At 43.9% G+C, this 13,152-nt stretch overlaps 1 protein-coding gene across 5 annotated transcripts in view; it reads right to left on the bottom strand.

The window, feature by feature from the left end:
• The window catches only part of SH2D6 (SH2 domain containing 6), a 143,011-nt gene that overhangs the window by 59,767 nt on the left and 70,092 nt on the right, over positions 1-13,152 (bottom strand). For 4 of the 5 annotated variants that reach the window (XM_073588561.1, XM_073588562.1, XM_073588563.1 and 1 more), the window contains 2 exons: positions 12,534-12,555; positions 3,854-3,997 (listed from right to left, as the gene is read on the bottom strand). In XM_073588561.1, coding sequence (XP_073444662.1) covers positions 3,854-3,997; positions 12,534-12,555 — 166 coding nt within the window. The remainder of the gene's footprint in view (positions 1-3,853; positions 3,998-12,533; positions 12,556-13,152) is intronic. The other variant, XM_073588566.1, reaches the window with a different exon arrangement.

Below are 13,152 nucleotides of genomic sequence, written 5' to 3'. Positions count from 1 at the left end.
GTAAGGCCAGTCAGGGAATTGATTAGGGACATACGTTCCGATTTCTTGAGATTGTGGACGTGTTTCCCGAACGTGTTGACTGTCTGGTCGGACGTGGTACCTAGAAAGAATTGGAGGCAAGCGAGATCCTTAAAAGGGATTAACAGGGCTAGGGATAAATTGATTCGGGCAGTCTCTGGATTTGTGTCCAGGAATGGGGGCATTAGTGTGAGGCATTTTGAGTTGGAGGGAGGTGTCGGTAATTTCTGGTTGGACGATGGGGTTCATTTAAATGCTATTGGAATTGATCTATGGGCATTGGCAATACAGGAGGGGATTGAGAGGGCCTTGGTGGTTTTGGGGCACTCACGAGCCTGAGGTGGTCAGGGCTGTTCGAGTTTGGCGGGGGGTGGGGTTCTTGGAGTTGACGATTATTGTTACACACTTAACATTATGACTGGTCCATACAATCAGGGTAACTGTTACCACCCACCTTTCGTGTCTCCCTCTTTCCTCATAGACTGTAAGCTTGCGAGCAGGGCCCTCTTTCCTCTTGGTATTTGTTATAATCTACTGTATGTGATTATTGTTATGCTGTAATGTCTATTGTCTGTACAAATCCCCTCTGAAATGTAAAGTGCTGCGGAATATGTCGGCGCTATAAAAATAAAATTTATTATTATTATTATTATTATTATTGGTCGGGGAAGGATTTGGAAGTAATATTCCCGACAGTTTTAAAATGGTATGGGGGATCTGGCTTTTTGGTTATGGGCTCTGGACGGGGTTTTTACCTTGGGAGCTCTGGTGGTTAGTCTCCCGGAACGGGAGTTACGGTGCCCTCGAGCTGGGAATGGACGGCTCAGGGTAACATGGTGGTCGAGTTCTTTACATTGGTTTTTGAGCCAAAAAGGTTTTAGCCAGATCTTTTAGCTCCAAGAACCCTCCCCTCATATTGCATTATGGTTAATATATTGATATTTATGGTTAATGTTATTGTTTGTTAATAAAATTGGCCGCTGTGGCCAAAATTATCCAAAAAGAATTTAAGTGGTGGTGTGTGTTATTTCAGGGGTGGGGGCATAGGAAGGAATCGGGTAGGGATTAGTTAATGGAGAAGAAAACTGGAGACGCCATATGCGGTCATGACCCTGCAGCCCTTAGTGGATTCGGCGTGGGCTAAGATAGCTCAAACTGCAGACTAGAAGATGGCAACTCAGACATATGCTGCCTAAAAGGTCGTCGAGCGCTTCACGTTACTCCTAAAGAACTGGTGGGGCAAAGTGTGAAATACATACAAAATGGGACGTGTGGTGAGATAGAAAGAGATCCTAGAATGAGCAAAATAAATCATGAAATACAAAATATAAAGCAAGTACTGTTTGATATTATTACATCTACTTCCTAGAAAGTAACAGAAGATAGATGCAGAGAAAAGAACAAAAATAGCAAGGAGAAAAAAAAACCCTAGCTGGAATTTCACTGGCTTTAAAGTACAGCAGAATGGCTAGAAATCCAAATGAGGAAATAACCAGCAGGAAATGCCAACAAGGGGAAATAATATATAGCTGCACCAGAGAGGTGATAGGGCAGATAAATGAAAATACCTATGTTATGCTAAACAGACTGCAGCCAGAATAACAGAAACCAGACAACCAGAGAAAAGGTGTCTGCTGTGGCTCAGCGGAAGAGAAGCCGACCACAAAACAAAGGCTCAAGGATTCAAACCCAGGAGCATGACAAATCTTATAGAAAACCTTCACAGAAGAGTGGAAGCTACCAAAGCTGCAAAGGAAGGTGGAGGAAAATCAATGTTACTGCATGTAGATTTAGAATGGGTGTAATGTCTAGGAGTCCAAATATGTTTGTCCATATAGTGCGCTAATTTTTTGAAGATACTGAGCATCAAAAATCCAGCATAGATACCAGGGATCAATTATAAGATTGACTGCCTGCATTTGCCACTAGGGGGCGGTAAGTTCATCTTGTTTTACTTGCGAGTACATGTATAAACAGTATGTGGTGAGCTCATAAACTCCCCTTAGTGGCAGCTGGAGATATTCTGAATTTTATCACAGAGCCCTGATACATTTGCACAGGATTTGAAGCTCTGTAGCAGAATACAATTGAGAAGCCTCCAATTATATATTGTGAAATCAGCACAAAAATATACAACCTATTTACATGTTCAGTGGATTTGGAAAGTATTCAGACCCCTTTAAATTTTTCCCTCTTTGTTTCATTTCAACCATTTGGTGAATTCAAAAAAGTTCATTTTTTTCTCATTAATGTACACTCTGCACCACATCTTGACTGAAAAAAAACCCAGAAATGTAGAAATTTTTGCAAAATTTATTTAAAAAGAAAAACTGAAATATCACGTGGTCATAAGTATTCAGACCTTTTGCTCAGACACTCATATTTAAGTCACATGCTGTCCATTTCCTTGTGATCCTCCTTGAGATGGTTCTACTCCTTCATTGGAGTCCAACTGTGTTTAATTAAACTGATAGAAATTGATTTGTAAAGGCACACACCTGTCTATATAAGACCTCACAGTTCACAGTGCATGTCAGACCAAATGAGAATCATGAGGTCAAAGGGACTGGGCAAGGAGCTCAGAGACAATTGTGGCAAGGCACAGATCTGGCCAAGGTTACAAAAGAATTTCTGCTGTACTCAAGGTTCCTAAGAGCACAGTGGCCTCCATAATCCTTAAATGGATGAAGTTTGGGACCATCAGAAGTCTTCCTAGACCTGGCCGTCTAGCCAAACTGAGCAATTGTGGGAGAAGAGCCTTGGTGAGAGAGGTAAAGAAGAACCCCAAGATCACGGTGGCTGAGCTCCACAGATGCAGTAGGGATATGGGAGAAAGTTACACAAAGTCAACTATCACTGCAGCCCTCCAGCAGTTGGGCCTTTATGGCAGAGTGGCCAGATGGAAGATTCTCCTCAGTGCAAGACATATGAAAGCCTGCATAGAGTTTGCTAAAAACACATGAAGGACTCCCAGACTATGAGAAATAAGATTCTCTGGTCTGATGTAATGAAGATAGAACTTTTTGGTGACAATTCTAAGCGGTATGTGTGGAGAAAACAAGGCACTGCTCATTACCTGCCCAATACAATCCCAAAAGTGAAACATGGTGGTAGCAGCATCATGCTATGGGGGTGTTTTTCAGCTGCAGGGACAGAATGACTGGTTGCAATTGCAGGAAACATGAATGCAGCCAAGTACAGAGATATCCTGGATGAAAACCTCTTCCAGAGACCTCTACTTGGAGGAAGGTTCACCTTCTAACAAGACAATGACCCTAACCACATCACTAAAATAACAAAGGAGTGGCTTCAGAACAACTCTGTCACCATTCTTGACTGGCTCAGCCAGAGCCCTGACCTAAAATCAATTGAGCATCTCTGGAGAGACCTGAAAATGGCTGTCCACCGACGTTCACCATCCAACCTGATGGAACTGAAGAGGATCTGCAAGGAAGAATGGAAGAGGATCTCCAAATCCAGGTGTGAAAAAACTTGTTGCATCATTGCCAAGAAGACTCATAGCTGTACTAGCGCCAAAAGGGTGCTTCTACTCAATACTGAGCAAAGGGTCTGAATACTTATGGCCATGTGATATTTCAGTTTTTCTTTTTTAATAAATTTGCATAAATTTCTACATTTCTGTTTTTTTTTTCAGTTAAGATGGGGTGCAGAGTGTACATTAATGAGAAAAAAAAATTAACTTTTTGAATTTACCAAATGGCTGCAATGAAACAAAGAGTGAAAAATTTAAAGGGGTCTGAATACTTTCCGTACCCACTGTAGATGTTGCTGTTCAGGGTTCAATGTTAGACTTTATAGAATAAGTTACTCTCACCATCCATTCCTTTAGAAAAGTTGTTATTGGATGGTGGCGGTGTATGCATGGCTGTACAGGGAAGAGACATCCTGCGATCAGGAAGAGGAAGAGCGATAGGGGGGCCACGCTTCGCCGGTGGTGCTGGCCTGGTCTGTTTTGGTGCTGGAAAATAAAACAATTAATGTAGATAAAACTAACTTTCCAACACAGCAATGTTATATAACCAGTTAAAGGGGTTGTACAGTTCTTTGTAAATAGAGAGCCCATCCTTAAGGCTAGTTTCACACTAGCGTTACCAAGCGCAGCGCAAGGCCGCCGCTAAGCTCCGTCCCCGGCTGCGCCCCCTCCGGTCAGCTCCTCCTCTAGGCGCATGAAGCTGCATGCGATCAGCGTACCCTATATTTAGCGTTGGATACGCTGGTATGGTTTTGCCGGCGCAAGCTCCCTTTTTACGCTGCGCCGACGTGCGCCAAACGCACTCTGTTGCATTTTTTTTTTTGTTAACACCGTAAGAGGACGTAGCTTTGAATGACATCAGTCATTTTAATTTTTAACATATAATATATTGGGGGGAAAAAATCCAGGACTGGTGAAATGGTGAAAACCCCACCACAATTTTGCCATTGTTTTTACGATGTTTATTGCATGATAAAAATGACTTGGCAATATTATTCTCCAGGACAGAACGATTATGACAATACTTTTAATTCAGTGGTGAAAAAAATGGAAAAAAATATTTGTAAATCATATTTTGCTTCTGCTGCCATTATCTGAGAATTTTCCATTGAGAGAGCTAGGTTTTGGCATGGCAGGTTAAAGTTTTTATTGATACCATTCAGGGGTACGTATGATGTTTTGATTGCATTTTTTAGAGAAGTGTGGTGACCGAAAACTTTTAAAGGGATTGTCCAGTCCTAGAAGTCTGCATTCACTCTATGTGACTGCAGGCTTGTGAATCCTCACATTATGTGCGCTGCGTGCTGTCGGGATTCTCCGGTGCCACGTGTCATGAGACCAAAAGTAGGCGATATGCATACTCCTGGAATAACCTTGAGCGATGACGTGCTCATCTAGTCAGAATGTGGCCGGGAGAATGATATCACATGACACCAGGCACCGGAGAATCCTTTTGGGAAAATTAATTTTAGATTTTGATAGATCAGACTTTTCTGCACACACCGATACTTAAAAGAAAAAATAAAATAATAATTATGGTGAGAAATTGAGGATGATTCAAATTATTATTTATATTTTGTTTTTTTTTTAAGATATATTTTTACCAGCTTTGTTTTTTACTTTATTTTCTAGTTCCAATAGGGGACTTGAACCTGCGCTTGATTGTTTGATCACGTTTTCTATATGTTGTAATACTGCTGCATCGTAGCATATAGACAAATGTCCTTTTATTTTGAACCTCATCATGCTGGGCTTCACAGCAGGACAATGGGGGCAGCCATGGAGCCTTCAACTGCCAGAATAACTGGTCAGCACCCCGTGACTGCACTATGGGGGCGGTAGAAGCGATAGGAGCCGATGCGCATGAGTGACTGAGTCAGGGATTGACAGTGAAAAAATTGAACAGGAGCAATCAGAACAAACTTTGCCTGCCGCTGTTACAACTGAGCCTGCTCCAAATATTGGAAGTACCATTACGTCCTGTCGGAAAGAGGTTAAATGGCTCACCTAGATCTGATGAGGGTGGTCTACTTACTTTAAAAATCCACGTGAGAATGGTTGTATAATCCTGAAAGTTTAGACTACATCTCCACCCAAGTAGTCTGATTGACAGCGCCTATCACGATGACCCGTCCTGTGTGACGCGACCCACAGGCCGGTAACTAAAACAACAAGACGCGGCACGTGATACTGTCCTGTGTGACAAGGCCCGCAGGCCGGTAACTAAAACAACAAGACACGGGGAAAGGGGAAACAGTTACAACGGTGGGCCCTGCGATAGGGAAAGGGGACGTGGAGACCTCCTGCACTCCCCTGAGTCAGTGTCCCTAACGCTCCCTATGCCGTTTCCGCACCTGGCGCCAATCAGGAACCTGTCACCCTAGCACACCCTACAACTAACCCTTGCTAGGGAGCTGGGTGGCGCAGGCACTGGCCCCACCGCTGTACTAATACACACTAAGGAAAAACACAAACAGGGAAACACCACTTAGCTTTACTCTGTTGCACTTGCTACTGGCAACAGAGTCCACCACCAGAATGCAGCTCTCCTCTTGAATCGCTGCCACCAAGCTCTGTCAGAGCTAAGGAAATCCCCTATGACTCCTTCCACACCAGGGCTAAGACAGTGCTGCAAGGAACGCTCTCCAGCTCGTTCCTCCACCAAGGATGGTTAAAATGAACACAGTTATGAATGAGTCACCGTAGGAGGCAAAAGCAGAAATACAAGCTAAGTCCAGAAAACCAGAGAAGTTGGCAACTATCAGATTGCAGACCCCTGAACCTATCAACATAACTAGCAGTAGCCGTGGGGGGGTTCCTACGATGCCCTAGACCCCTCGATCACAGCCGGAGAAATACATAGGCCTAAAGAAAGAAGGGTAAATCTAAACTGCCCCAGAGCAGACCCCAAAGCAATAGGCAGCCCCCAACATATAATGACGGTGAAGCAAGATGAAAATACTAACACAGACAGAAAGATAGACTGAGCAAAGACGGGGCCCCAAAACTACCTAGATAGGAAAGGAAAGGAAGGCTGGTGTCTGCAATCTGCCAAAACCCTATCATAGACATAAGCCAACCAGCTGATATGAAAAAGGCCCTGAAGCAGCTAGGTTTCAAAAACTGAATCAGCACTCAGGTATTTTCAGAAGACAGAGCTAACTGTATTCAGCACACTCCAGCAGGGAATGGCAGAAAACCAGAAAAACACAGCAAAAACAAAGTCAAAGCACAAAAGCAAAAGGCCGAGCAGCAAACTTAGCTTTGGAGGAGCAGGAATTCAGACTGGTCTCCAAGGATCCCACAGAGAAATCACCCGCAGGGCAGAAGGGCGTCGGCAGCATTATATCCAGTCCGTAACTCCACTCAGCCAGTCACAATCATCAGCCTCAGGTGTTTGACAATCAGGCTCACTACCTTTCTTTACCAGAAGAGGGAGTTCCTCGGGCCTCAGTAATGAAGGGGAAAATGAACTCACAACAGTACCTCCCCCTTGAGGAGGGGTCACCGAACCCTCAACTATGCCACCAGGGCGATCAGGGTGAGCCCGATGAAAGGCACGCACCAATCGTTTGGCATGAATATCAGAGGCGGAGACCCAGGAATTATCCTCCTGACCATAACCCTTCCACTTAACCAAATACTGGAGTCTCCGTCTAGCCAGACGGGAATCCAGTACTTTCTCTACCTCATACTCCATGTTACCTTCAACCAATACAGGGTCTGGAGGTGCCACCCCCGGAACAACAGGTTCAACAAACCTCTTCAACAAAGATTTATGGAACACATTATGGATTTTAAATGTGACAGGAAGAGCCAAACGAAAAGAGACCGGATTAATAATCTCCACAATCTTGTAAGGTCCAATAAATCTAGGCTTAAACTTAGGAGAAGCCACCTTCATAGCAATATTTTTTGATGATAACCACACCATATCACCAACCTTAAACTGGGGACCAATGGTCCTATGTCGGTTGGAAAACCGCTGGGCCTTCTCCTGGGAGAGAGATAACTTATCCACCACTTGGTCCCAGATCTGGTGCATTCTCTCCACCACAGTGTCAACACCTGGGCAGGCAGAGGGCTCCACCTGCCCTGAAGAAAATCGAGGATGAAACCCAAAGTTACAAAAAAAAAGGTGACATCAAAGTGGCAGAACTAGCTCTATTATTCAAAGCAAATTCGGCCAAGGGCAAAAATGAAACCCAATCATCCTGATCAGAAGAAATAAAACATCTCAAATATGACTCCAAGGTCTGGTTTGTTCTCTCTGTCTGCCCATTGGTCTGAGGGTGAAAAGCAGAGGAGAAGGACAACTGAATTCCCAGCCTGGAACAGAAAGTTCTCCAAAATCTAGACACAAACTGCGCTCCTCTGTCAGATACAATGTTCTCAGGAATCCCGTGCAAACGAACCACCTGTTGTAAAAACAGGGGCACCAACTCAGAGGAAGACGGCAACTTAGGGAGTGGTACAAGATGAACCATCTTAGAGAACCTATCACAAATCACCCAAATAACAGTCATCCTCTGAGAGACAGGCATATCAGAGATGAAATCCATTGAAATATGGGTCCATGGCCTCTTGGGGACAGGCAAAGGCATCAACAACCCACTAGAGCGAGAACACGATTTAGACCGGGAGCACGTCCCACGGGACTGCACAAAATTCCTGACATCATGAGACAAGGAGGGCCACCAAAAAAACCGACTCACCAGATCTCTAGTACCAAAAATACCTGGATGACCAGCCAAAGCAGAGCAATGAACTTCAGACATCACTCTCTTCTTCCACTGGTCAGGAACATACAACTTTCCACTGGGACAACGCTCAGGTTTGTCCTCCTGGAACTCTTCCAGAGCACGTCTCAAATCGGGCGAGATGGCAGAAAGAACTACCCCTTCGCCTAAGATGGTAGCAGGCTTGGTCACCACAGGAGAATCAGCAAGGAAGCTCCTAGAGAGGGCGTCTGCCTTGACATTCTTTGTTCCAGGAAGAAAAGAAACCACAAAATCAAAACGTGTAAAAAACAAGGCCCACCTAGCCTGTCTAGGGTTCAAGCGCTTAGCCGACTCTAGGTAAATCAAATTCTTGTGGTCAGTGAGGACCACGACTTGATGCTTAGCTCCCTCCAACCAATGTCTCCACTCCTCAAATGCCCATTTCATGGCCAACAGTTCCCTATTCCCCACATCATAGTTACGTTCAGATGGAGAGAACTTTCGGGAAAAGAAAGCACAGGGATTCATTTTAGATGTTACAGGATCCTTTTGGGACAAAACAGCTCCTGCACCAATCTCAGAAGCATCCACCTCTACCTGGAATGGAAGTGAGACATCAGGTTGCCGCAAAACCGGAGCGGAGGTGAATCTTCGCTTCAACTCCTGAAAGGAAGAAACAGCCTCCGGAGACCAATTTAACACATCAGCACCCTTTTTAGTCAAATCAGTCAATGGCTTGGCAATACTAGAAAATTTTGCTATAAATTTCCGATAAAAATTAGCAAAACCCAAAAACTTCTGGAGGGCCTTCAAAGAAGTGGGCTGAACCCAATCGTGAATGGCCTGTACCTTGGCCGGGTCCATTTCAATAGTTGACGGGGACAAAATAAATCCCAAAAAAGAAATCCTCTGTACTCCAAAAAGGCATTTAGATCCCTTGACATACAGGGAATTCTCCCTCAAGATCCGGAACACAGTCCGAATATATTCCACATGAGAATCCCAATCCTTGGAGAAGATCAAAATATCATCCAGATAGATAATCAAAAATTTATCGACAAAATCTCGGAAAATATCGTTCATGAAGCACTGGAAGACAGAAGGGGCATTAGTGAGCCCAAAAGGCATCACCAGGTACTCAAAATGTCCCTCCGGAGTATTAAACGCCGTCTTCCATTCATCCCCATGCTTAATGCGAATAAGATTATACGCCCCCTTGAGGTCAAGCTTGGTAAACCAGCAAGCACCTTTAACTCTGGAGAATAGATCAGAAATCAGGGGTAACAGATACTGATATTTAACAGTAATTTTGTTGAGGGCACGATAATCAATACAAGGTCTTAATGATCCATCCTTTTTGGCTACAAATAAAAAAACCGGCACCTAAGGGTGACGAGGATGGTCTAATATGACCCTTCTCCAACGCCTCCTTAATATAGGATCGCATAGCCTCGTGCTCAGGTACAGATAGATTGAAGAGCCGACCCTTGGGAAATTTACACCCCGGGCTCAGTTCAATTGCACAGTCATAACTCCTATGAGGAGGCAGAGACGCAGACTCATTCTCACTAAATACATCATAAAAGTCCGCCAAATAATCAGGAACATCATGCGACTGAGGAGAGGTGGAAAACACCGGAGCCTCACTAAAGGCACACCGACAACCCCAACTCACCACAGACACAGATTTCCAATCCAAAACTGGATTATGAATTTGTAACCAGGGAAACCCCAGAACAATAGTATCATGCAGATTATGCAACACCAAAAACCTGCAATTTTCTTGATGGTCTGGGGCGACCCGCATTACCACCTGGGTCCAAAACTGAGGTTTATTTTTAGCCAAAGGAGTAGCATCAATCCCCCTCAAAGGGATAGGCGTCTGCAGAGGTGTCATCGGAAATCCACAACGTTTAGCAAAATCCAAGTCCATTAGGTTTAGGGCTGCTCCCGAATCCACAAAAGCCTTGGCGGAAAATGTGGACAGGGAGCAGATCAGAGTAATAGCCAGAAGAAACTTAGGTTGAACACCACCAACAGAAAACGTGTGTGCAAAGCGTTTCTCTCGTTTAGGACAGACAGAAACAACATGCGAGGCATCTCCACAGAAAAAACACAACTTATTACGCCTTCTGAACTCCTGACGCTGCTCTCTGGAAAAAACTCTATCACATTGCATAGGTTCAGACATTTGTTCAACAGGTGGCAACACCTCTCGTGCAGCTTTGCGTTCGCGCAAACGCCGATCAACCTGAATGGCTAATGACATAGAATCGTCAAGACCAGAGGGAACAGGAAATCCCACCATAGTATCTTTTACGGCTTCTGACAACCCCTTCCGAAAGAGAGCAGCCAAGGCATTATCATTCCAGGTAGTAAGTACTGTCACTTTCGGAATTTTTGACAGTACAATTCTGCAGAATCACGACACTGGCTCAATGCCAGCAGGGTCTTTTCAGCCTGATCAATGGCATTAGGTTCGTCATACAACAACCCCAAGGCTTGAAAGAATGCGTTCACATTAGTCAGAATAGGATCATCTGGTTTAAAAAAAAAAACGCCCAATCCTGGGGATCGCCACGCAGAAAAGAGATGACAATTTTAACCTGCTGCGTGGAGCTCCCTGACGAGTTAGGCTTCAAGGCAAAAAATAATTTACAATTATTTTTGAAATTCAAAAATTTAGATCGATCCCCAAAAAATACATCAGGTGTAGGAATCTTTGGTTCAGCAGCATGTGAATGAGCAAGGTAGGCGGAAATTCCCCGCACTTCCGCAGCGAGCTGCTCCACACGATCAGACAATTGCTTTATCTCCATTGAGAGAAAAAAAAATTCCCCCTACGGCCTCAGAGATATAGAGGAAAAAATATACACACTTTTTTTTACAATTCTTTCCTGCTATTGAGTACCCTAGAATCTGCGGTATGGCGGGTGATTCTGTTATGAATGAGTCACCGTAGGAGGCAAAAGCAGAAATACAAGCTCAGTCCAGAAAACCAGAGAAGTTGGCAACTATCAGATTGCAGACCCCTGAACCTATCAACACAACTAGCAGTAGCCGTGGGGGGTTCCTACGATGCCCTAGACCCCTCGATCACAGCCGGAGAAATACATAGGCCTAAAGAAAGAAAGGGGAAATCTAAACTGCCCCAGAGCAGACCCCAAAGCAATAGGCAGCCCCCAACATATAATGACGGTGAAGCAAGATGAAAATACTAACACAGACAGAAAGATAGACTGAGCAAAGACGGGGCCCCAAAACTACCTAGATAGGAAAGGAAAGGAAGGCTGGTGTCTGCAATCTGCCAAAACCCTATCAAAGACATAAGCCAACCAGCTGATATGAAAAAGGCCCTGAAGCAGCTAGGCTTCAAAAACTGAATCAGCACTCAGGTATTTTCAGAAGACAGAGCTAACTGAATTCAGCACACTCCAGCAGGGAATGGCAGAAATCCAGAAAAACAAAGCAAAAACAAAGTCAAAGCACAAAAGCAAAAGGCCGAGCAGCAAACTTAGCTTTGGAGGAGCAGGAATTCAGACTGGTCTCCAAGGATCCCACAGAGAAATCACCCGCAGGGCAGAAGGGCGTCGGCAGCATTATATCCAGTCCGTAACTCCACTCAGCCAGGCACAATCATCAGCCTCAGGTGTTTGACAATCAGGCTCACTACCTTTCTTTACCAGAAGAGGGAGTTCCTCGGGCCTCAGTAATGAAGGGGAAAATGAACTCACAACAGAACACTATCACCAACACTGATTGAAACACCTGTGACTCATTTATAGCAGAGCAAGAGCAATCACACCTGCATTATAATCATGTGCACTTAACTAAAGAAACAAGAGTGCAATGACGCTCACCACCACCAGGGGCAAACTTAGAACAAACGACACCACAGTGCAATAATCCTAATGGCCACCGGGGGCAAAAACCAAACTTAAGCACAGCTTAAGAAAAAAAAAGGCTAGCTGAGCTTTTTATCAGTCCTGATCCAGCATGGATCATGACAGCGCCTCATTGTCCCTCCTCCCTGCTGCTGCTAGGATTCCACACTGCTCAGTACAAGCTGCAGGTGTCAGTCAGGCTAGGTGAGCGGAGACTGTGTATAAACTTTCAGGATTGATCATACAGCCATTCTGAGACGGATCTTTAAACTAAGTATGGTCTAAGAGATCAATTTAGTGTATGCAAGATCGTGATGTGTGGTGAAACATCTGCATTAAATACTCAACATTCAGGTATTTCTGTTATTGGTTTCCGAGGGGGCAGACTTATCACAAACATGAATTATAAAAACTCACGTGGTCTCTGCTGCCAAGGACCCTGAAAAATCAAGGATTCAGATAATTAGTAAGACTTTTTAATTTTATTTTTTACTTTATTTAATGTTTGCATATTAATTGCTATATCTTTTGTCACTCAATTTAATTATCATAAATATATTTCTAAAAAACTGAAGAATTATCAGATATCTTCTTCAGAGGGGTTGTCTTACAAAAACTACCCCATAAAAATAGAAGAGAGAGAAAGAAGGAATATCCAAGCGAACTGACTGTATAATTGCATTACACTTTTCTTCAGTGAAGAGAAGGAACCTGGTAAAATGTATACAAGAGCCATCGCTGGGGACCAACGGCCCATGTCTCAACATACATTGTTATAGAACTGGCCAAAGGGAGCAATTTTTTAGCTCCATCAGATAGGTGCATGTGTGCCTCTTTCTTTGCCAAAACTCCAACAAGGTCTGAACATTGATGGTAAAAGGTATAGTGTAAGGCTAGGGTTCAGTACTATCTGAAGAGAATTGTTCTACTATAATTTACAAGAGATGGAAGATTAGTGTGAAAGCACAAAAGTCTCAGGGGATAATGTCTGTTGAAGCTCAGCTTTCCAAGCAGTTGTGAATGAAATGGATGTTTC

The sequence above is a fragment of the Dendrobates tinctorius genome, unplaced genomic scaffold (assembly GCF_039654945.1).
Source record: "Dendrobates tinctorius isolate UK_male_01 unplaced genomic scaffold, ASM3965494v1 ptg000104l, whole genome shotgun sequence".
Lineage (NCBI taxonomy): Eukaryota > Metazoa > Chordata > Amphibia > Anura > Dendrobatidae > Dendrobates > Dendrobates tinctorius.
This window is presented reverse-complemented; position numbering and strand designations above follow the sequence as displayed.